At 37.6% G+C, this 9550-nt stretch overlaps 1 protein-coding gene across 3 annotated transcripts in view; it reads right to left on the bottom strand.

Moving 5' to 3' along the window:
- Nucleotides 1-5886: 5886 nt before the first annotated feature.
- Nucleotides 5887-9550, bottom strand: part of LOC126237045 (sorting nexin-6) — an 80039-nt gene continuing 76375 nt past the window's right edge. Inside the window, exons 11-12 of one of the 3 annotated variants that reach the window (XM_049946809.1) lie at nt 7918-8003; nt 5887-7841 (exon numbers count right to left, since the gene is read on the bottom strand). In XM_049946809.1, coding sequence (XP_049802766.1) covers nt 7791-7841; nt 7918-8003 — 137 coding nt within the window. In that variant the 3' untranslated portion in view covers nt 5887-7790. The remainder of the gene's footprint in view (nt 7842-7917; nt 8004-9550) is intronic. The other 2 variants (XM_049946807.1, XM_049946808.1) reach the window with 2 other exon arrangements.

Here is a 9550-nt window from a genome sequence, read left to right as displayed (position 1 = left end):
CCATGGAAACTGCCTGTACGGCCATGGTAAGAGAGACAGGGGAGGAGTGGCACCTGTCATCAATGAAAACAGCCACTCCACCTTTAGCCCTGTCTTCAGTAATATTGTCGTTCCTGTACAGGCAGTAACCCCTTAATGCTGGTGTATCAATGACCTTCAAATGAGTTCTTGTAAGCAGATGCAGGACAGTTTCTCCTTGACCGGGAGCTGAAATTCTTCAAAAATGTGACTGGTGTCAATTTAAACTTCATCGCAACAAGGAAGTCCCCATGGAAGCCATTGATTAGAGATGGTTGGTCCTGCCTGTCTCCCTTGAGACTGTGATTTACTGGGGAGAGCAGGGGAAGTCAAATTGGAAGTCCATATCCTCAAGAGCATAGTCCCCATCTGAGAGGGAGAGAGCTCGCTGATCCAAAGGTGGAACTGCCACTTTCTTCTACTTTGAACTACTTTTTGAAGGACTTTTTTCTTACTTATGGGAGGATTTGGTTGTTTGGGTTGAGGGGATGGATTAGTAGGCTTCTGATGGTGCGCAGTGGTATGTGGCTTAGATGGCAAGCCCATCGACGATGGCTTCTGAATGATTTCTGGTTCGAGTGTAGCATTTCCCCTGCACGTACACCAACAAATGCATATGCTCATACTCGAGTCTGTGGTCCGAGTTTGTGTGAAGGCTCCACACTCGGTGACTGGCTTCTTAAGGGCTGATGCAAAAGAAGTAGCAAAAATTGTAGATTGCATAGTTTTGAAAGCCTTTTTAGCTTTACCACAGCATATGCGTCTGGTGACTTTCAACTCTTGAATTTTACTTTCCTTGTTGTAAACTTCACACTTTTGTTGCACACTGGGTGATCCCTGGAGGAGTTTATACATTTCAGATGAACTGTACAAGAATTATCCAATTCATGAACTTGGCCTTCACAATTTCCATGCATAGCCCTCCCTTTACATCCCACAGTGGTATGACCAAATCTTTTGACATCTCAAGCATCACATTGAGTTAGAAACAAACGGACAAACCTTAAGATGGATATAGATTGCAAGGAGTACTAAACATTAGACTAAATGTTGCAGATTTTTAAATTGTGTCATTGGTCCTCCTCATATAGATCTGCACTTCCATGACCCCCAGATTCTTCCATTCTTCATGTAACTCCACAGGGCCCGTCTCCAATATATCGGAGCAGGTAACGATGCCTTTACTAAAGTTAAGAGTGTTATGCAACTTAGTCTTGAGTGGGTAGTCACTTATGGCCTTCCATCCCAAAAGCTTATGTACTTGGTTCAAATTAGCAGTTTCAACTATAAGTGTTCCATTGCAAAGTCGTTTGACACTTTTTAGCGACCCAGCAACACCCTCCCTTGTCTTGCGAACCCAGAAAGGGGAGACCTTCTCAAAGGTACCACCTGCTTTCCTGATTACAATGAAAGTTTTATGGCACACTAATGCCCTGTTCTATGATTCTGAGACTACTTCTCAGGAGGACCAACCAACTGAGCTCTCTCTGATGAGTGTGTGTAGGTACTATCTGATGGTACACCCGTCCTGCCAGGAGTAATAGTTTGATGAGACCATTCCATAGGGATCCAAAGAGATGCTAGGGTAACACATAATGATCCAGACAGAGCCTTATACAACTGGGAGGGGGGGGGGGGGGCATATGACCCAGAGGTTGCCTGCTAGAGACTCTTAGCTCAGTCATTCACTTTATCAGCACTCAGCACACTGATGTTGAGGGTCTTTTTATATATATATATATATATATATATATATATATATATATATATATATATATATATATATATATACAGGTGTATACTTTCCTTGTAATCCAGGCAGTGAAGCCAAGCGGCCCATTCTCCAAAACACACAACATTCCACAGCCACGCTGCATGGTTGTCGCTGAAGCATGCCCAGAGCTTACAGTAACAGAGGACTGGTGGCACTAATCAGGCCCCAGCTCAGGAACCCAGGGTCGCCAAGCCCATATCTAACAACCGAATGCTGAGCCCCTGGGGGCCCAAAGACACATTTTGATCATGTACTATTGTTAAAATTTCCTCATGTGATGCCTGTCTGGTGTTCAGTCATGGTAACACTGGAATAATCAGGATCCTTATAAGACTAGGATTTGATGCAGGTTGCTTCATTGCAAATCAAACAATGGAGAATCCAGGATGGAACGTACAATATTATGAGAAGGGAAGTTGCTACTCACCATATAGTGGAGATGCTGAGTTGCATCTCTGATATATGATGAGTAGCAACTTTCCTTCTCATAATACTACTCCACTGAAAACCGATTTAAGATTGATGACGTGCATATTCCTAGTTCTGAGATCTCTGAAGTATAGTGCCAGCATTAGCGTGCTTGTTTCTGGCATAAATGCTAATAAAATATATTTCTTGCAACTTTCATTTTTCATTGTATATGGGACATTTTCTATTGAATCTAAGGTGAAATTTGCTACAGACTTTGAAAGTACTATGAGGTGTGATTGGAAAGTTTTAAGAATGGGCTTGTAATTGTACAATGGTGGTACTTCCGTGCTAGTGTGATGCATCTCCTTCAAAATAGTCCCCTTCTGACTGAACACACCAACTCAAATGGTGTTTCCACTTTTGGAAACATTCCTGGAAATTTTTTTCCTGAAGTGTGTTAAGGACACACTCCATATTTTCCTGGATGTCTTCAATCAAGTCAAATCGCTTCCCTTTCAGTGAAAATTTCAGCTTACATTTAGAATTCTGCAGGGGCCAAATCGGGGGAATATGGCGATTGTGGAAGCACAGGAATCTTGAATTTGGTTGAAATTCAACGATAGAGAAGGCACGATGACTTAGAGCATTGTCACAGCGCAGCACACAACTCCTGTTTTTCCAAAATGCAGGCCTTTTCTTCCACACATTTCACGTAAACGCTCAAGGACACATTTTTAGTATTCCTGGTTAATTGTATGTCCTCCAGGGATAAATTCATGATGCACAATACCAGCAGAATCAAAACAAATCAACATTGTCTTCACCTTCGACCGACTTTGCCGTGTTTTTTTCAGTCATAGAGAAGCTGGTGTCTTCCACTGCGAAGACTGCACTTTGGTTTGAGGATCATATCCATATACCTATGATTCGTCACCTGTAATTACCCTATTTACCAAATCTGGGTCATTTTTAGTCAGATTAACCAGTTCTTGGCACACTTCAAGTCGGTATTGTCTCTGGTCACTTGACAACACTTTTGGAATGAATTCTGCTGATCCTCAATTGAAATTGACTGAACTGCATAGAAACTTAAATTAAGTTCATCAGCCATCTCCCTAATTGCAAGTCTACGATCAGAGTGCACTAGGTCGCGCACTTTCACAACATTTTTGAGGTGGAAGGACGACAGGACAGTGGTTCATCTTCAAATGATTTGTGGCCATTTTAAATCTGTAGAACCAGACAAAAACCATTTGACTGGCTCACACAATTACCTCCAAAAGCTGTTTTTAATAGTTTGTAAGTCTCAGAAGCTGATTTCCCAGTTTTAAAACAAAATTCACACATACTCGTTTCTCCATTTTTATGTCCATTTTCACTCTGACAGAATCCAGCAACAAGCCCTAACTGACCCACACTCAACCAGTTGCCACAACAAACTTAACAAAGGAAATGCAGTCTCCTGTCAGAGGGCATTCAAGGCCAAGGCCCTCCGTGTACCTGCCCGCCAAACCAGTAAGCAGTAGCGGATCCGTTCTTAAAACTTTCCAATCACACCTCGTATAACACAACTTCCTATGGTACAAAATTTTAGAAAGTGTATTATCATCAAATTAAAATTTTTATGAAACAAAAAACTGCTGTGTATCATACACACACATTTGAAAAATTGTTGCAAGTGTTCCAAGACTGATATTAAAAACCTAGTACACATTTATTTAATTACTAGAATTAACCCATCACATTTTGAAAGTTGTAAGTACAGTAACCTTTGAGAAAATGTTCATGCGATAGTGTTTGTATCCAGCTACACCCTGATCAAATTATTTGACAAAAAACTAAAAAACCCAATTATAGCCAACAACACAATGACAATAAGTGGAAAATTTGGTTCAATTATCTCTCAAACAATAAAAGTTACATTAGCTTACATGTAATCTTGTATTTTCTGGTATGTCCACCCTTAAAGATCCTGGAAGTCTTTCACTCACTTCCCAGTACACTTACAGCTTAATGGCCAATAATAAAAAGTTTCAGCTTAATAGCAATTTAGAAAATCACATTACAAGATAAATAATTTTCACTCGGCCTTCGCCTCCTTGTCAAGGGTTCAGAGTGGAGTTGTGTACCACAGAGAAAAGTATTCAACAACCTCTCGACCAACATTAAGCAAGACACTGGTGACCCCAAAATGTGAAACAAAAATAAAAATCACAATTAACCATTTCTACAAATTACCTGATGCTGTAGATTCAATGACTGAAAATTCCTGCTGCCTATTGGCTAAGTGGCAGCGTCCACTGTAAAACTGCATGACAACTTATATTGTAAATATGCCTTTAACAGAGTAAGTAACAACTTCCTTTGGCAACTGTGTCCGTCGTGGTCTAGCAATCAGAGCACAAGACTCCAGCACTGGATGTCCCAGGATCAACTCCAGTCAGGACCAGGCATTTTTCCTCATTCTAGTCTTTCAGGATGGCCTATAGTCCTCTCAGCCAACCACTAAATGAGCACCAGGGATCTTTCTCAGAGGTGAAAGGTGGCTGAGAAGATGAGCCCATCACACTTTCCCTCATGCCACAGTGAAGAAGTGCTACAACTCTACCTCGGAGTCAGGCCAACAGCTCTGTGACAGGCTTGCACCATGGACTTTACCCTTGTCTAAACAAGCATCTACTCTAGCAAATATTTAGCTACAACTAGAATATAAACAGCACCTCTCTGCAGCATATCAGTATTAATCACTGACTAAGGGGGGCAGAGATGAGATGAACCACACACATGGATGACCTGTGACATACCACTGAATGAGAAAGTATCAGGTTGCTATATCTTGTCTGCTTCAGTGCGCCAATTTATATATTTTCAAATAGTACAGGAGAAGATCACCATTCAGTTCTCAAGCTGATAACTTCATTGGTTGCGGAGCTGTATGAACTTACTAAGAAGACAAAATTTTCAGTGTCTCAAAGCATTTACAATTTTTTACCTTTTTAATTTTAGCACCATGTCACAATGACTGATTTAAGTATGCTTCTCATGGGGATGGAGATAACATGCTCCAGAGTGACATATGGTCAGGCACAGGGTTCATTACCGTGGCAACAAGCATCTAGTTGAGACAGATCTTGTGATGAAGCATTAAAAATACACCATATGAAAATTGGTGGCATGTTGAATGAAGTTAAATCTTAAAAATTAATTAGTAAAACATTGATATCATGAGCTGATCTTGCTAGAAGCTATAGTTGTACCAACATTTCATCTTCCTAATAATTTTGATAAAACACTCTAGGTAATAACATAATATTATGAGTAAAAGTAATCTGACAAATGTCGGCAGTAATACCTGACCGCTGACTATAGAGTACATGGGCCTATGCCTTTTTTTTATTAACGTAACTTTGTGATTGACATTTCAGCAAATCAAGTGGTAACAGCCAGCTGCCAGATAATCTTAGTGTTTTCAAGAGTGCCATGTGCTTGCCGATTTACTTGTTTGGTAGGTACATGCAGAACCTTTTTAAGGATGGCTGACTGCATGTCGGCAACACTGCTTCAGTCACAAAGCTATTCTACTTCAGGATGCCTCAAACTTTTAATCTGAAGTAAGACTATGTGACAACTGGTTTTGATAATGGGTTTCAAGATTCAAAGAGAAACAATTATTTGACATGTATTTGTATTGAAAATATATTTACAATCATTTATGAGAAGAATGAAGTAACAAAAGACTATATTTCATGGTACAAAACAATATATGCTCTCAACTTCAGTACAGTATCGAGGCAATACTAACAGCTAAACAATGGAAAGCTTCACAATTATACTGACAATAATCTTGAAAATCTTTCAGGACATTATTACGAAAACTTTAACATAAATGCATAACATTAGAATAATTACTCTGTGACCGTATTACTTTATAGATATTCTGAACAGAATCAACAGCCTTCACAAGTGGATGAGATTTTTTCCAATAAAATGCAAAATGCAATGCTACATGTGATACATATCTTCTCTTATAATGTAAAGACACACTGTGAACAATATATACATTTCTGGAAAGTATACTTTGATAGGTTGCTTACATAAAATATTTAACAATTTACACGTAATATACTTTCATGCAGTTAAATTGACAATATGTTGTCAGAGTACTTTTACAAGGAAACATGATATCAAATTTCTTTCACTCTGAAAAACTGAAGACCACACTATTTCTAGCCTGCTCTACACTAAATGGAAATACGTATTCTGTGAAATACAAAACCAGTACAACTGAGATCTTTTCCTACACAGGACACATTCAATATACATTTTATTATATATATTATATGCAAAATAAATTGTTCAATCTGAGACAATATTTTCTTGAAATTATCCATTCAACTTGTATATCTGATATATCAAAACAATAAAAAATTAATTACCACATTAATACATACTTAGTATGTGAACATGGGAGGCAACCACAGAATAATGTGCAGTTTTCTCCACAATGGAACAGCATCTCTTAATCTTTTTCTTAGTAGCACTGTCCATCTGCATGCAAAATATTATGCCAATTTCTACAATTAACTTCTCATTTAGCCCAAATTTAGATGTTTACTGTATATTTTTACCATAATATATAATCTGCCTAAAACCTGGGAATTAATAAATTGCACTGATCATTTTAAGAATGTATCATTGAGCAATAGAATTCCAGAAACTACACACAAAATTTTTCTACCAATTCATAAATCAGTCATTATAAAAGGATTTGAGTTAACATGTCACAATTAAAGCACTGTAGCTTCAGCATAGAATACATTCAGTTATTTTTTTTTTACAGTTTACTACAACAGAAATTAACTCCATGCACTTGCATAAAATGCCTTATTCATCTTCATAACAGTAATATGGGTAATGCAGCTATGAAAGTGAATGAGGAAGAAACATCTGAAGTGTAGGTTCCATTATATAGCTGGTTCTGCTGTGAACAATAATTCCTGCTTTTCACAGGAACAAATGAACAAAATACTCTTGTACAGACATATTTCCTGTCACCCATTCACATTTTACCACCCTCACAAGCTGCGTATATGAAAGGAGGCGAAACATTCACTCTTGCATACCACCTAATACTACCAAATTACAGTTGTTACAAACACAGTAATCTTTGACATGTCAGATAAACAGAAGATCATGCAGTTTCTTAATCAAGCTATACACATTTGACATTCAAACTAAACACTTACTTTCATGAACACTGAAAGCCCAAAGTGACCTCTTCCATCAAAGTTTGAAGTAATAACCTGTCATTGAAAAACAGCAAGCTGAGCTACCAGTCCATTTATATACATACAATACCAACACTTTGCTAATACCTTCTTCCAAAGACAGTCATAAGGTTTAGTCCATGTAAAGCACTGGTACTGCTTTACATCATAATGCTTTCTCTGAATAACCTTTTCACAACAACCAAATTCGGAAAATATTTCACATTCTTTGCACCATTAAGCTCATGTATTCAATTTCCCCACTAAAGAACAAAAGAAGATATTTCCTCTGATGAAACAGGAATGAAATCTGCCCTTGGTCACTCTTCCTTCAGTGCTGCTAAACAGTTCTTGAACAGCTGAACCTGGGCCTGAAAACAAACACTATATTATTGAAGACTGTCTAGTTACACTTTGACAATACTTCATAATTTTAATTCATTTTACCTTGGCATGTTTCAATTCGAGCTCTGCCAGTTCCATTAGATTTTTCCGGAATGCAACAACTCTTCTCGTTTTAAAATCTAGTAGTTCTGGGAACATATGAGGAATACATATATGAATACGTAACAGTCTTCTTATAGGGTTATATTATAGGATCTACATCTCATTTTGAACAGTTTACTCAAGAGACAATATAGACTAGTGATAACAGAAGTGAGATTATTTTGACTTTACAGTAAAACTAATTTTGAATTGGCTGGCATTTACTAACTAGTGAAAGGAAAGTCCAATTTAAGAATTCATTTGAGAAGATCAAGCATTGATAGTGCTACATATAAAATAGCTAATGGTTAAACATTGTTCTCCAACTCATGGGTCTCAGAATGATAAAAGTTAAACATCAAGAAACAAACTAACATCTTGTTAAACTTCTGCTTGACAAAGCTGCCACTGAGAAACAGAGCAGCAGAAACAAATATTAAAAATAGTGTAAAAGATTAAAACAATGGGAAATGTGTGGAAGCATATTTAACAATTGCAATTAGTCAATAAGGTATCCAAAAGAAATTTTGTGCATTATTGTCTACTAACAGCTGCAGCAACTAATGTAATATTCATAAAGATACTTTAACAGTCAAAAAACATTGAACACTTGCAGCACTGGTAAAAAAAAAACAAAAATGATATGGTATTAATCACTTTTAGTACACCATCCCCCCACACAATGGGTGAAGAACTGTAGACATCCAACAGAATTACCTATGTTACACCTTCTTCCAACCATTCTGAAGTTTAACAATAAATCTACACACTGTCAAATTCCTTTTAGAAACTTCTGGAAGCACTGTGTAATCTTAGTGCTTCATTAAAACAAAAGTTTCTGCAAAACAAATGGTTGCATACCGGGGATCACTGCAAACACAACCCTTCCATACCTACACTTCAAAACACCACTTTAAAAAATTGGCACCACGATGAAACATTCTCTTACAGTACATAAATTAACAACAGGAAAATGCTCTTATTGAAGAAGAAAAAACAAAAAACAAAAAACAACAAAAAAAACAAAAAAATAAAAATAAAACAAAAACAAATAAGCTACTGTTTGAAAGATGGACTGAACAGTAGGGTACCAGATGACTCATTCTACTTTCCTCAGCACCTTTAAAAATTTTCCCAAAAAATTTTGTCATGCAAACATATTCATGCTTTTTTTTATGCTGAGAGGAGTCACTGGCAGTGGGAAAGGACAGAAAAGTAATAAATATTGAAAAATAGTAGATAATGGTTGTGGTTTAGGAAGAGCGGAAGCAGAACTACAGCACGAGGTAGAAAGAGGGACACATTAGCAGTGGAATGTAGTTGACAGTGGCAATAGAGTGCTTGGAAAAGAATGAAGGACACGGTACCACTGGGAGAGGAATAAAGATAAGGTTAGAGTGGAAGCAGGTTAGTTGGGCTGAATGAGAGCATGAGAACAGGAAAGTGAGAATGGATGGATATGAGTGACTTGCAGCAATGGACTAATGGGTGTGAATGGGTTATAGTTAGGGGAGCTTGTGGGAGTGAAGTGAGTTTCATGTTAAAATGAGCATGAATATGTTCACATGCCAAAATTTTTGAGAAAATTGTTTAA

This window comes from Schistocerca nitens, chromosome 2 (assembly GCF_023898315.1).
Source record: "Schistocerca nitens isolate TAMUIC-IGC-003100 chromosome 2, iqSchNite1.1, whole genome shotgun sequence".
Taxonomy (NCBI): Eukaryota; Metazoa; Arthropoda; class Insecta; order Orthoptera; family Acrididae; genus Schistocerca; species Schistocerca nitens.
Note: the sequence above shows the minus strand (reverse complement) of the source record. Positions and strands in the feature narration are given on the sequence as shown.